The 15,617-nt window shown below is 39.6% G+C and overlaps 1 protein-coding gene across 1 annotated transcript; it reads left to right on the forward strand.

Annotated features, from left to right (window-relative positions):
- Positions 1-1,291: 1,291 nt before the first annotated feature.
- On the forward strand, positions 1,292-14,861 carry LOC101854432 (DDB1- and CUL4-associated factor 4). The gene is made up of 10 exons (XM_005105348.3): positions 1,292-1,319; positions 3,809-3,872; positions 4,244-4,363; positions 5,156-5,452; positions 6,299-6,665; positions 7,449-7,809; positions 8,909-9,085; positions 9,436-9,606; positions 9,954-10,068; positions 12,695-14,861. Exons 2-10 carry the CDS (start codon positions 3,824-3,826, stop codon positions 12,880-12,882), a joined length of 1,845 nt encoding a protein of 614 aa, XP_005105405.1. The 5' UTR covers positions 1,292-1,319; positions 3,809-3,823; the 3' UTR covers positions 12,883-14,861.
- The last annotated feature ends 756 nt before the right edge of the window (positions 14,862-15,617 follow it).

A 15,617-nucleotide genomic window follows, 5' to 3' on the forward strand; every position in this document is an offset into this window, starting at 1 on the left:
TCACAAAATAGTTCCCTTACCGGGTCTGTATACTTCGTGACTTTGTTCCCGGTTACCGGGTCTGTATACACTTCGTTTATAGAAACCCTCCCGTCTCAGAAAGGGTAGGCCTAAATATAAAAGCTTTTTTTTTTTTGCGAAGTGTACAGAGTCAGTAACCGGGAACAAAGCCACGAAGTACAGACCCGGTAGGGGAACTCTTTTGTGATTTAGAAAAGTTTCAGCGCCCAGACCCGGTAGTTTGTGTGTGAGAGAGAGAGAGCAGGGGGAAGTGCTAGCAAAATGTATATATATCGAAGTGGCTAGCCGTACTTAAGTCTAGGTTTGGCCCTATCGACTCAAGCCTGTTAAGTACACAGGTCTCATTAGATCTAGATCTAGTAATTATTCAGGTTCAAATACATGCAAGTCAGTAAGGCACCTTTTGGTTTTGTCTGAAATACAAATACTTAAGGCATTGCAAAATAAAAATTTCATTTACAATTCAGCCATCAATATTAAGTACGGCTAACCTGACAGTCTAGCTGTCCTAGTAAGTACGGCTAGACTGACAGTCTACCCGTACTTAAGTACGGCTAGACTGACAGTCTAGCCGTACTTATCTTGGGCCCTATTAACATTAGAAAACAGGAGGTTTGAAATACATGCACTGTCATTAAGGCACCTGGTTTCATCTCAAATACAAATACTTTAGGTACTGCACACTAAAAATGTATGTTTACAATTCAGTAGGCCTATTTTTTGTAAATGGTCAGTCTAGACATCATATTAAGAATTTATAAGTACCCTAAGTACGGCTAGACTGCAAGTCTAGCCGTACTTAAGTACAGCTAGACTGCCAGTCTAGCCGTCATTAAGTACAGCTAGCCTCTTCCAATGTATATATGATATATGACATGCCCCAGTTGGCAGGAGGGAACGAGAGAAAGCTAGTGTGGGAAATAGGTGGGGAGAAAGAAAGATAGAGACAAACAAAGAAAAAGAGAATGCGAGCGATACGCAGACAGAGGAGAGAGAGAGAGAAATAGAGAGGGTGACTGCTCGATTGAAATTATGACATTGTTATTGTTCTTTTCTTCAAATTGTGATTTTCTTCCAACTCGAAAACGGGGGAAAAATGATTATTCATCGAAAAGACATCCGCAATCTTCATTTAGATCTAGGCTAGCTCGAAACTATATCAATGATTTATGTCTGTCTGTCTAGATCTAGATCTAGACCTAGGCCATGCCATAGATCTAGAATAGAAGAACCTAAGTCTACCCTGAGCCAAGAGGGTGCTGAAACTTTCCGAAATCACAAAAGTGTTCCCCTACCGGGTCTGTATACTTTGTGACTTTGTTCCCGGCTACCGAGTCTGTATACACTCCCATTTTTTTGTTGCTTTTTTTAAAGGGTTTTAGGGCCCTGAACCTGAACACGATTTTGGCATTGAAAAATGTTGCTGCACAATCTAGATCTAGAATCTAGTCTAAAATTAAAATAGAGTAGTGTAGGCTAATACTGTCTTCACTGTAGGCCTACACACTGAAGCCACGTTCCCATGTGTAGGCCAACAGTGCGTAATGCGTATTGCCCTTTTCCATGTGTGCGTGTGATTTGTCAGTTTGTTCTTTGGCACTAAACACTTCACAGTTGAGCTTGCTTGTCAAGTCAGCCAAAATGTTCTAAACAGGAAGATGAGGTTGAAGACATGGCCATTATTGGACTCATGTAGATCGATTACTATCTTAAAAGAGAATGAGAAAAAGACAACACAGGTGGCGGGTAGGCCTACATGAAATATTGCTACAAAGGAGTTTGATGTGTACCACCATCTTGTGAAAGAATTAAAACTGGAAGACTCAGAACAATTCCATCAGTACTTTCGCTTGACCAGAGCCAGAGAACAAATGCAGCAAGTTTTCTTCTTTATATAGAATCTAGGGCCTCATATGACAAAAGTAAACCTAACAATATTTGGAAGTCTTAACACCATCCTTGTGGTCCTTCCTCAACGGATAAAAAATGGCAGGATTTTGTCTCACAAGATCAATTGATTGATCATGAACATCATCAGGGACAAAATTTCTTGGCATTTTATGATGTTAGCTTGATGAAAACGAAACAGGAGGAACATGTTCTTGTAAATCACCCGTAAATTTTTAGCTTCCGGTGTCCACATAGCTGCATTATGCGTATTGAAACGATGCCTTGATCATTCGAATACGCATCACACACACATGGATACACTATAGTTAAATTTCCCTTTAAACGTTCTTTACGTACACATGGAAACGGGACTTTATTCTGTCAGTAATTAGCAGAATCGACCAGACCAGATCATACAGATGAAGAATGCACTAGAAGTACACGCACAAGTTAGGAAGAGATAATAAGCTACCATACAGTCTTAGTCTTTTTTACTTTTTCGGTCACTGGTGAGTGATGAGTTAAATTGTAGCCTGACTTTACTAGTTAGGGTAGGCTCTAATTTGAACATGTGGTGGCCATGGCATTTATCATAATTGACTATGATCACATCTGGGTTTTTTTTAACATTTGGGGGAGGGGTGTTGTACATTTTTAGTTTCAGACCCACACTACATAGATGTAGGCCTACTAGTACTGTTTTGGGGGCTTACCTGCTATATTTTTTGCTACAGAACACACATATATGACCACTTTTTAACCTTTACAAATCAATTGTTTTCAAGAAAATATCAAACCTAATTGAAAAACATCGAATTTTGGTGAAATAGGCACACTTCAGGGGGACTCCGACATAATAACCCATGTTGTTATAACAAATGAAATATTACTACACAATTGCACCTTATATTGTTAGTTGTAATATAATACTATACTATAAAATAAACACATCTCATATATATATATAGTTTGCAATTGGAATGTGAAGTAATCTGTCGGAGGCAGAGCTTTGGAAAACGAAACAGGAGGAACATGTTCTTGTGCTTACAATAATGTCTAAAGACTAACAGGGATGGAGTATTGCTGCTGAAAAAAAAATTACGTTTTAGACTAAATTTTATGCATTTGACGTTTTCTACCATTACTGCTATTGCTTGTTTCACTTCTGTCTGTCAGCGTAAAAAAAATGCTAGCCCATTTATTAATTTACCTGCCCTAAAACTTTGCCTGGCACTTCTGCAGGCCAGCGACCATTCAAAAATTTTAAAAATCTTAATTCAGTAATAAAAAGGTTTTTCTCTTTGGGCTCAACGAAGGATGTGTACACTGTAGGATCACTAAAATAAGTGACTTGTAGGCTAATAACCTGACCTACAAATTGCTCATTTTAAGACACCGATACCACCCTGCCCCCACATTTTAGTGTAAGCTTGCAGATTTCATCTCCCCACTATCTAGATGTCTCCATGTGAGTCTCGAAAACTACTCACCCTCACATCGTCTCTTGACTTGTGTTTTTTCTGGTGTACGGAAGAGAGGAAAAGATGTTAACTTTTTTATGTTTTAGGTGTATGCTGTAAATGCCCTTTAAAAAGTTTGACGCGCACAGGCTAACATCAACGAAAATGTGTCAGAACCTTTGTTTGCAGTGACCTTTATGAGTGGGCTTTTAGCATTTGTTGGTATGCAAAGATCAGAAAAGATACAGATCGATTTCATTTTACCTTGTTTTAACTCTGGTCTGACAAAAGGGGATGAGCTATATACAGTTACCTGTTTGAAAAAAAATCAGTATTCACAAGTCTTTTTTCCCCCCAAAAGGTAGCCTGAATGTAAAAATATAATGGTGTATAGTGCAGCAATTATTTCAAGGGGTTTTTTTTGTTTGTTTTTTCAGTCTTAGGTGGCCAATATGCCAAGAACAAGAAGAAGAAGAAGAGACAGACCATGGCAAAATCCAGGTACATTAGAATGTATTCTTTCTTTGAAAATCTATCAGCTACATTTGAACTCCTTTTACACTTTGTTTATGGTAGTGTTGTTTTCTGTTTGTGTTACCATGATGCTTTTTCTTGTTGGTAGACTAAGCTAAGTATCTAATCTTTTCAAATTTTTGTTTATTGTACAGGGTATATATTGTCGACAGCAGAATCACTATCGACTTTTCAACTGGTATACAAATTTTCAATCTTTTCCTTCACATATGACCATATTTTAGTTGAGCTGAACCATTGACTTTTTGTTTTTATTTATTTTCTTTTTTTTAAAATGTTTATTGAGTTGATTTCTTGAATTTATGCAATAGCACATTTGTAATATTTTCGTTTATCAGGTCAACAAGCCGAAGCTGACGCAGACACAAATGTGTGGAACCAGGGAAGTCAAACGAGCACCAGGGGTAGAAACCACAGGGAATGGAGGCCACGTCAAAGAACAGATTATAGGGCACAGGGTATGTTGTTGACAACAGAATTACTATGGACTTTTCAACTAGTATACACTTTTTAAATCTTTTCCTGACATATGACCTTACTTTAGCTGAGCTGAACCACTGTTTGGGCTTTTTAACCCTAGAAGCGCTCAGCATTTCACCGGAAGTAACCCGCCAAATATACCCCGCCCCCACGGCCGATCAGTTGTAAACATGGGGGTTTGGCGGGGGGAATCAGCTGAGATACCTGAGATGTATACCTGCTACTGAAAATGACCATTAAATACCTGCTACTGAAAATGACCATTTACGGCTCAACAGATGATAAAAGGCATATAAAACCATATATTTTCTTTAAGCTGATAGAATAAGCCATTCAAAAATGACAAGCAATCAAATAAATAGAAACGAAGCGCAGAACCCGATAGACTCAACATTAGTACATCGGCACGGCGAAACAAGTGATAACACATAGCGCGTAGTCGCTCAGCGGGACCGCGTCACTTTATCGATCGATATCTCGACCAAGAGGCGCTCTATGACATGAGGTCAAGATAACTTGCAAAGTCATTGTTCACTATTTATAACTTTGACCTGTAATTGACTACGTCATTTTCCATATAAGGAATACTGGAATTTTCCATTGAAAAAGGTCAGCGTCTGTGCCCTTTATATAGGGTGTTCGCACTTCCCGGGTAGCCCGGTTCACGCCCTTTGTATAGGGCCTGCGTGCTTCCAGGGTTAAGATATTTTTTATTGAGTTGATTGCTTGAAATTATGCGATAGCACATTTGTAACGTTTTCTTTTGTCAGGTCAACGAGCCAATGAAGATGCTGACACAAATGTGTGGAACCAGGGAAGTCAAGCAAGTACCAGGGGTAGAAACCTCAGGGAAAGGAGGCCACGTCAAAGATCAGATTATTCAACACCAGTTCAGAATACACGGCCTTCCCGTCAGCAGGCGGTTGCTAGTACTTCCTCTGAATCTTCTAGAAGTGCCAGTGATGAAAACAGTACTTTCACCGCTGCTAGGACAGTCCCTCACATTGCCTCAAGACCGTCAAGCTCTTCTCAAGGAACATCTTCAGGATCACGCCAGACCACAGCAAGTAAGGCAGGAATTTACCATATCATAACAGCATGCCTGTGAAAAAATTGTTTATTAAGTAATTCTTTCAACACCTAAATATAGACTGGCTTATTTGCTTTGATGGTTAGGGTCTTGGCTGTTGATTGTAGAAGTGAGTAACTGTTTATCTGCTGGGGTGTTATTTCCCATTAAGCCAGGGTTGGCTCATAAAAACCGTAATGATAATAATAGGTAGAATTTGCATACACAAATTCCCACTCAACGGAAATCTCTATGCCCTTTACAATCTATACTATTACCCCAGCAGACCTGATAGCATTCTGAAACAATGTCAACTTCCTGGGAAGCATAAAGTGCAAGCTGCCATTTATAGGTGAAAAAACATTAACATACTGACAAGATCTTTTGCTGTCTATGGCTGGGCACCCATTCCCATGTGGGCGAAGTGAGGAAAATTTATGTATAGGGCCTTTCCCAAGGACACAACGTTGGGCCCACAGCTTGTACCCCTTACCTGCAACCTCACGGTTACGAGTCCGGTAGCCTAACCAATAGACAACTGGCGCCTTAAAAACATCCACTCTTCCAAACAGTTCTTTCAAAGGTTTAGATTGTGTGTCAGGCTGATACAAATGTGGTTCATTTAAGCACAGCAAGAAATATGATACTGGTAAGTTAAAGGAAAGGAAAGGTCTGATGGTTATGACAGTCATTGTCCATGGTTATGCAATTATGTGGTTCATTTTGTCTCCAAACCCTTAAATGAACTTTTTGCATGCATTTTATTTATAAAAAGCAGTTTTTGAGTCTTTAATGCTATATCAATTTTTTGTTTCATTATTTCATCCTTTCTTTTGAATTCCAGGAACAGAATCTGACATCCCAGGATATTACTACGATGAGGAGTCTAAGAATTATTACAAAATCTTGCCAGATCAAATGTCTGGGACCAGCTTCCTGACTAGGACGAAAATAAGGGAGCAAAATGCTGAAAAACAACGGCAGATTGACGAGAAAGCTTTTCTGGAAAATGACTCCCCAGAATGTATGTTTCAGTTCAGAAATGTGATCAAATCAAGAGCCAGGCATTTGCCGGGCATTTTACAGGATGTGCAATGTGGACAGGTTCCAATTAATGATCTGAAAACATATTTATTGAGAAAACAGTGTGCCTCTCTCCTTCCCTCTGTTCAAGAAGCAGTAAAGGCGCATGGATCTAACTTTGTACCAGGGTGAGTTACCTACTCTTACAGTGATTGGCTGGATGGAATATAGGGTACAGCAGTTTACCTTTGTCCATTTTTCTTCTGTGAATGCGGTCTTGAGATTCGTGAAGTTGATGGAGGTTCATGTGCTTTTTAAAAATAGTTTTTCAAACCAATGTCTCTGTCTGTTTTTTGTCCTCACTTTTAATGCTGGAGGAATTGCACATGATCCACGCTGTTCACTACGGTACTGTCATCGTTGATCGCTTATTATAATTTACTGGAGGATACATTGCGTAGAGTTGCAACTCAGGGCATACTTTTTTAAGGTTTTGATCAATGTTAATTGGACAAAAAACTGAAATTCATGCACCCGCCTGTTTTCTATTGAAGACAATATTTTACCCCTTAGTTGTATGAATTTCTGGCCATTGTATTCCCAGTGAGTTTGATTATCTGTGACAACCTTTTTTTTTCCTTCTCCCTGAACCAATCCTTTTAGTTGTAGGATGCTATTGTTGCTTACATGTTTTTCTTGTTTTTCTACGTCACCTCACCATTGCCTTAATTATTTTCTTAACTTATTGATTCAGGGCCAAAAGGAGATATGTGCTGTACCTGATTTTTATTTGGAAGTGTAATAGGTGTAATCGTTTTATTTGGTTCAAGTGAATGCCGAGCAAATAATTGCGATGAAAATTAGACGTCTTCATGTAATGAAAAATAGTATAAAATTTTGTCTGACAATTTAGGTTCAAAAAGTTTGTTGTGCCATCTTAATCATCTTTACCTTTTTAACTTTCTCCTCAGGTCACTTCTGGAGCACACAGAATGCATGTATCCTAATTCAAAATTTGACACCCTGTTGTGCATGTGGACACTGAAGTCATACGTCCCCCAGTACGCCCAAATGATGAAAGTGCAGTCTCAAGTCACACACCCTCATCCAGATGAAAGAAACAAACCTGTCCAGAGGTTGTCTCTCAGAGTCATGGGCAAGCCGATCCATCCAATGTTTCACAAAATCTCCTGTTTGTGCTGGGCTCCGAGCCGAGGTAACAAATGCCGAGCTGTCATCGTGACGTCGTGCCCATTCGGGAAAGAGTCAAGTGTTGCCACTGTGGTTAGTCTGGATGAAGGACCCGAGCCCCCACACATGCCTTCAAACACAGTGAGTTTTGTCTTCTTTCGCTGGTTTGTAGAACTGTCGGACCGGCTCCAACGGCCATCTGTAGAAGACAAAATCACCTGTACAGGCCGCCACTTCCCATTTCCTCCCTTGCATATTTTTTTACATAATAATGACATCGTGTTAGACAAGAACCCATCTAAAACAGCCACTTTTCTCCTCCAAACAGTGAGTTTTGTCTTCTTTCGCTGGTTTGTAGAACTGTCGGACCGGCTCCAACGGCCATCTGTAGAAGACAAAATCACCTGTACAGACCGCCACTTCCCATTTCCTCCCTTGCATATTTTTTTTACATAATAATGACATCGTGTTAGACAAGAACCCATCTAAAACAGCCACTTTTCTCCTCCAAAATGGAAGGCTGTCTTAGACAGTCTTGACTGTATTACCATGGATAAATGTAATGTTGCCACCCGCTTGTTATAAATGTGCCTGACCTAGTGCACAAATCTGGGGTCACAGTGGGCTTGTAGCTATGTCTTACAAGTACAAGAAACAGTGGGCTATAGTTTTCTTATTCTGTGAAGTGTGTGAGGTTATACTCAACCATGTCAGGTTTGAAACCCTGACAAAAAAAATGCTCTGGTGTGTGGTTGGAAGATATTCTGATGTGCTGTCTGTAAGATGCCAACAAGCTATCACACTCATAATTATTTAGAATCTCTGCTTATTGCCAAAAACCAAGCTTTTACTAGAAAAACAGAAAACTGTACTGTTAAGTAGGTGTATTATTGGTGCCATTGGTAGGTCTTCTTTATGCTCCCTCTGGTGCACTTTATGAACCTTATCATGTGTCAAGGTGTACCTCTTTGGCTGGGAAGACAAGTCCTGTTAGTACCTCCACCCACCCCCCCCCCCCCCAGCATATCTCTCTCTCTCTCTCTCTCTCTCTCTCTCTCTCTCTCTCTCTCTCTCTCTCTCTGTGATATATCACTCTGATCTCTCTCCCCCCCCCTCTCTGATCTCTCTCTCTCTCCCTCTCCCTTTCCCCCTTCTCCCTCTTCCTCTCCCCCCCCTCCCTCCCCCTCCCAATGGTGAAGTAATTCAAATGACTGACAATACTTTTTCTATTTACGATCAGGATGTTCACGTTAGTCTCGGAGAGAAGCTGGTCTGGACATGTGCTTGGAACGGCTGGAACCAGAGGGTGAGCATCGGCACCCGTGGAAATGCGCAAGTGATAGATGTCGTAAGGCGAAACAAATGGGTTTTCAACACATGTGGTGGGGATCCCGTCACCCAGGAGTTTTCCTCTAAGGTTAGTTGTTTCTTCAGTGGACTGCCAAATACTCTGAGAAAGAAAAAAAAAGATTTGTGTGGGTTTTTGGTTTGGTTTTGTTTTTGTTTCTTTGATTTTTTTGTGGTTACCGTCAGACCAAATGGTCTGTATTATGATGACCTTTTATATGCAAGTATTGATTATTTTCAGTTTTTGAGCAGCTGTGTAAATTTAAATGTGAAATGATCATGCGTTCGTTGTTTTTTTAATGTTTAAATCAGATCGGTTTAATAATCTGAATTTGAAGTCCAGGGGATCCTTTGTTGGGGAGGAGGGGGGGAGGGTTTTGGTTATTTTGTAAATGTTAAGCCATTCTTTTTTTATGACAGCTGCCTTTTGAGCTGTACAGTGGAACAAAAAAGGGGCTTATCATCAGACATGACTTGAGAGCCAACAACAGATCTGAACCAGTGCAGAAGTGGAACCAGACTCACAGCCTGGCCTGCATCAAACTCCAGAGAGACCCAAACTACTTCACTGCCAGCGATATCACCGGCAGGGTGAGTAGCCCGACAGTATAGCAACAGGGATGCTTAATTTCTGGCCTACTCTGAAACACGAGTGCTTGCATTGAGAAGAAGATGATTTCTTTAGCCATTTAGATTCTGGGGATTTGGTTTTTTCGACCATTAAAAAATTCAAAGAAAGAAGAACAACTCTGCTTTTACATTATAACCTCATTTTCAATATATTGTGATCAGACATTCTTCGAAGACCTCATAGAACTGCATACCATGACTGTACCGCGTGTCATCGTCCTTTTCATTTTGCTACCCACTGAATGAAGTACTGGGACACACAATTTGACATTTCCTAAGTATTAATTTGTCCTTTTTCTTTCTTTCAGATTTGCTCATGGGACAAGCGTATGAACAGAGTTGTACTGACGTATGAAGGTCTTTTCAATGAGTACCACTACCGTCCTTTTTTCTTTGATGAGACGGAGTCCATTTTGACAAGCAGTAAGAGTCTTTACCCTTTTTTTTGTTGTGTTTATAAAAATGCTCGACTTTATACCGGCAGATGAAATCAGGTCAGTGGGAGTGGTTGTCAGGAATAGTGAAATGTAACTTGTGGATCTGAAACTTGAACAGTCAGAATAAGCATATGCAGTTGTTGTTTACTTTACTTATTGGTTACCGCTGACTTTCTGATCTGTGAAGACAAAGACTAAATGTGTTTGACACGGCTGTTAGAAAGCGGTACTTTAGTTTGCAGGCAGCCATCGCGCCGCACCTTGTAATCTGACCCCGGTCACGGAGTCACGAACTCGTGGCCAGGGGAATTTCCTGTGTCCCGCTGACAGCGTTGTTCATTTCATTTTTAGGACAATTAAACTCGCAAAATACGCCGATCGGTGACTTTGTCATCATTTTATTTTGCCTGTTTGGAACAAGGAATTTCTGCACTCACTGAGAAAGCTGCAAAATATATAGCGTTATTTTTTAAAATGGCTCATATTTTACCATTGCCCTTTGGGGGTGTAGATTTTTAAATCAAAATTCCAATCAAACAAAACTTAAAGAGTTCTTCAAATTCACATAAAATACACCAGAAATGGTCAAATATCAAAACTCACTTTGTTGTTTTTGTGAGAAGTCCACGGTTTTGGAGTTGTGAAGAGTTGATTGCAGTATCACCTTTTTTTTCTTTGTCGGAGGCATGTTGGATAATAGTTCAGGATTTGACATGAGGTGCTGAGATCGCATTACAACTTTCAGCTGCTGTTCAATATTGCGTATCCCAGATCCTCTTCTCTCTCGCTTTGCCACAGAAGCATGGATACGTTCACCACCCTGTTCCCCATGTAAAGCCAAACCAAACCCATATGTTTGTATCCATGGGATGCAGTAGTTTTCTAGAATGTGTTGTTTGGGAAGTACCTAAAGTGCCTCCTGTATAATGACATGTAAGTTTTGATGCTTGTGTCAATGTGTGGTAGTCTGTCTTTTGACACTGGTTGGCCGTGTGAGATGTGGATGTGAACATCCCTAAATGCATTGTTTATTTGATTAAATTTTTCTCTGAGAGTGTAAGCGGTGTCAATTATGTTTTTGTTGTGGGTGTTTTCTACGGTTTCTTTTACAATAAATGCAATGAGGTCTTTATAAACGCGACTCATGATGTATTTGTGGCTGTGATTGCCAATGAAAGAGGGGCTGTGATATGCCTGTGGAGTGATGTTGTGAGTCAAGTATGGTGTATTAATGAGAACAGATAGGGCCAGTCTTAGGGGTAAGGGGTTCATGCTCTAACTTAGACAACCTGTCTTCTTTCTCTGTCAGTTGTTTTGAAAGTTAATTCTCTCCTCTTCAGAGTCAGAAAGTACCACGCAACCTTCTAAATGTCTAACCTCCCCATTTAGTTCCTCCCCACAACTCCATATATGTCTTATCTTGTCCACGCAAGCTTTGCAGATGGTTTTTGAATGTACTGTCTGTGAGTCCATTGTAATGCTCACACCAAAGGCAAAGAAAATGTCCTCCGCGAATGTAGTACACTGTAGGGGTCGCCTTTTCTGTGCCCTCTGCTTGACTGACAGTGTTCTGCCACCGCACAAGCTCTGCAAAGTTCGTGCAGCTTTTGAAGATGGGAATCCTCTGTATGTTTCTCCATTTCTGAACAGGGCTACAAATATTCCCAAAAAATCGATAAGAGAAATGTTGGAAAAATAACACGATATTTAAGGAGAGAAATGAAAGATCACGTCGGAGTGAATCACAGGGGAGGGGGTACCCTTTTTTTAAAAATCATTTAAAATCACTCATTGACTTCCCACAGATAACACTTGCTCACACAGTTCAAGTATTGCTGTCTCAAGTGAAGCACAGAAATCTGAGGGAATATCTGAATTTGGCTTTTGAGATAATAAACTCCAAAATGGAATATAATTTAAAATGCAACATTAGATTAACAAAACACTTGAACTGCAAAATGCTAAATACTATAACAACAGTGAGTTTTCTGAAGCAAAAGTGTGATCTTCTTGTTTTTCTTAAGATGATCTTTAAAATGAGATGTTAAACAGGTTTCTATGTTTATCAGATTGGGAAAAATAACGAGGGAAAGTGATGTGAAAATTGCCAAAACTGAGTTTCGCAGGAATCGCTATCATCACGATTGTTAAGCGCAAGAGTGGCCGACTGACTGATTTATTACTTTCGCACGGGAGGTCAGACCAGGGCTCGGTCACCAACTAAAGTATCACTTTCAGTGGTATTTTAACAGCCGTGTTGAGTGTAGTTGTGGTTATTTTTAGTTGCGCTCCCCCCTTCATCAGTGCCAGGGGTTGTTTTAGTGGAGGTAACTCTTTTTGACGTCTGTTTGTGAGAGCAAGGTGGATTCATGTGCTATTTATTTGTTTCCCGTCTTTATGGTAAAGCAGGTGGTAAGTCTGTTGGGTTTTTTTTCCCCTCTTTTAGTTCAGTCTGTCAGTCTCACTTTTTCTGTGCACTAAACGGCCAGTGGTGTACCGATGTGCATCCCTTTATTCAGACTCAAACTGCATCGTTGAATAGCTTTTATCATGATAAATTTATTTATAATTTAGAACTCACTGCTGACATTCATTTTTGTTTTCCTTCTCAGCTGGTACAGATAGCTACACAAATGTCTGGGATGTGCGCACAGCAGTTTTACTCCGAAGAATCCCTCCTCCCATCCAAGCCAGCAACGAGGGCTGGCCAATGGCAGTGTTCTCCAGTTACTGGGGAGGAATGCCGGGAAAAGGCTGTCTCATCATGGCTGTCAGAGATCGCTTTGAATTTTACAGATAACACAAAGTGTTTTTCCATTGATGTCCACTTTTTTCTGCTTCAAGGGCGTATTTGTGCTGTCTTTCAAAGTTCTGTAAATTAGCTTTTTAACAGTCTTTTATACTCGAGAAACTATGAGTTTGTTTTAAGATCATCATGCAGTTAATATCATTTATATAATTGCTTGAAACAGTTGGTGAAATGATAATATGTAGGTTTTCCATTTGTCAACATCTTGTGCATGGGGATTGTGATCATTTATTGTGGAATTTTTTAAATTCACAAATTGAGACAAAGTAGAAACTTAATCAAGTTTTCTAAATATTTGTGACACCTTCCTAGTGTATTTTACGTTCTATCTGTGTGTGCTTAGAACAATATTAGACACAGAGAAAATGTTTTGAACATTTATTTTTTAACTTTCCAAATTTGTGGACTGAACATATATCTACTTATGTGGTGCCACATTTTGGTGACAGTTTCATTTATTGAAAGCTAGAGAAATCTACAATAACATTGGCTTTAAGACACACTTGCATAATATTAGTTTCTTAAAAATCGGTCCTAGAGTGGGCTTTTTCTGCCTTCTTTAGGTAAAGCTCATTGCATTTTCTTATCAAGCTGTGTATGAAATGAAGGATAGCGGCCTTGCACTGAATTTCCTGACAAATGCAATTCGAAAATGCCAACCTCAAATTATATGAATGGTTCTAATTCGCATCATGAATTATTCTCTTGTTTGCAAACAAAAATTTTCCCCAGTTTGAACAGACACTGTAAGTAAAGTAATGTTGGCCAGTAGACTTGTTACAGTTGGTCCCACAATTTTCTGTGGCGCAGCCAGATACACAAACTATGCTCAATGTAAAACAGCTCAGCAGACGTGGTGCAACTGTACATACCACGATGTGTGGCTGTAAGCTGAAGTGTAAACGTCCTTAAACTTGTGAATCAGTTATAGCAACAACCACAAAGTGCTGGGGAAGTAGAAGATCTGGTGAAAAACGTATGTAAAGAATCATTAAAGTAGCTTTTATGGGTAGGCATTTTGTAGGTGAAATGAGTGAGCTTTTGGCTTCAGTTGGGTAGTCAGACCATATGCATGGAGGTGTGGCACGATATGTAGGCAGTCTATCGGTATTAATGTCTTAATGTTATCATTGGTATGTATATATTTTAATAAAGTACACGTTAATAAGTGTATATGTGTATGATGAACAGTGTACTTTTTAAAATTGTGCACTGGAAAACTCATTTCAAACAAACTTGGATTCTGTGAAATCTCAGAGCTAGGCAGTTCAGTGAAAATCTCAAATTGCTTGGATATGTAAATTTACAAAAATAGACTCAAAAAAGAGTCGTGCCCTCCAGATAATCATGCTTTTTTTTAATTGTGTAAATATCTTTAGTCATGCAAAAGTTATGAACATTTTTGTGATAGAAATTTTGCCTTGATTTGGTCCATTTTTTGCTCTGATTTTTGTGCCCGAATTTAGACGCATTTTAGACAAAGAACAAGACCCCCCAAATGAGCATGACAACGCGTTATGTTACTACTGGCGAAGCTTGGCCAAGAAGGGAAACCTGGGTTTCTTATGTTTATGTTTCCTATTGTCGCAAACAACTGTGGCTTTGTGCTTTTATTAATTTAAATATTTTTAATAGTATGCGGTAGCAATGTGCAAGTGAAGTCTCATGAAAAGGCAAATAGTTTAAATTTTACATCAATCTAAAACTTGCCTCATGTTCTAAACAAAATATTTCCACTTCTGCTGCATCGATCTGTACATGGGGGACACCATTTTAAAGCTCAGGTTTTCCTCTTTAAAAATGATGTACTGAAGGTCAACAGGGCAGCGGAGCGGGGAATCCCTCACGCACATTTGCATTCACTGAACTGCCTAGTTATGAGGGTTTTTTTCTTAACATCCCGGTTTCATTTCCATACAGCATAACTACAAAACTACTGCTGTTTCAGTGGTGAATAAAGTGTTCCTTTTTTAGAATGACTTTTTCTCCATTGCTGCAATAGACGAACTCACTAGAATGTTACTTGAAAGAAAAGGGGGAAGTATAAGTGGCGTGTATGGAAACAAGATACTTGTTTTTGCTTTCAATGCATCTACAGTACACAGTAGGTTAAGATGTAAACATGAGCAATGAATGAACAGTGTGCATGTGACAGATGGAGAAAGGGGAAAGAGCGGTTGGGGGGGGTGGGGTAAGAGGTTAAAAAAAAAGGGAAGTAAAATGAGCTGTCAAAGTAAATACTCTTTCTTTTTTTTTCTTCTTTTTTTTGGGCTTGGGATTATGTATAGAAACTGTCTTGCTCTGCAACTACGAGTAATACTACCTTGCACTGTTCAGTTCAAAGAGAAGAGAAAGAAGATATAGGCTGAAGTGAAGATGGACTGACAGCGTGGTTGAATGGACTTACTTTACTTTCTTGACCCAGGAGATTTGAGTGGACAGCCGTGACTGATGCTGAGTACAGAACTTATATAGTGCAAGGTGTTTTGGCAATAGGGTCTGATTATGGAAAAGGGATTTTCATTAAAAATGAGTACAGACCTGAAGACATGTAAAATGGTCTAGACCTTACATATATGTAACCTAGGTCATTTTCACAGGTCTATTGTCTGCTCCGATCCCCTCTTCCTATGATGTCTTTCTTGGAAGGGGGAACTATTATTGTATGCATGCTTGGGTTGCTTCTATCACTGTGCCCCACTAATATTTCAGCCCTTGCGAAAAAT

The sequence above is a fragment of the Aplysia californica genome, unplaced genomic scaffold (assembly GCF_000002075.1).
Source record: "Aplysia californica isolate F4 #8 unplaced genomic scaffold, AplCal3.0 scaffold00466, whole genome shotgun sequence".
NCBI lineage: Eukaryota > Metazoa > Mollusca > Gastropoda > Aplysiida > Aplysiidae > Aplysia > Aplysia californica.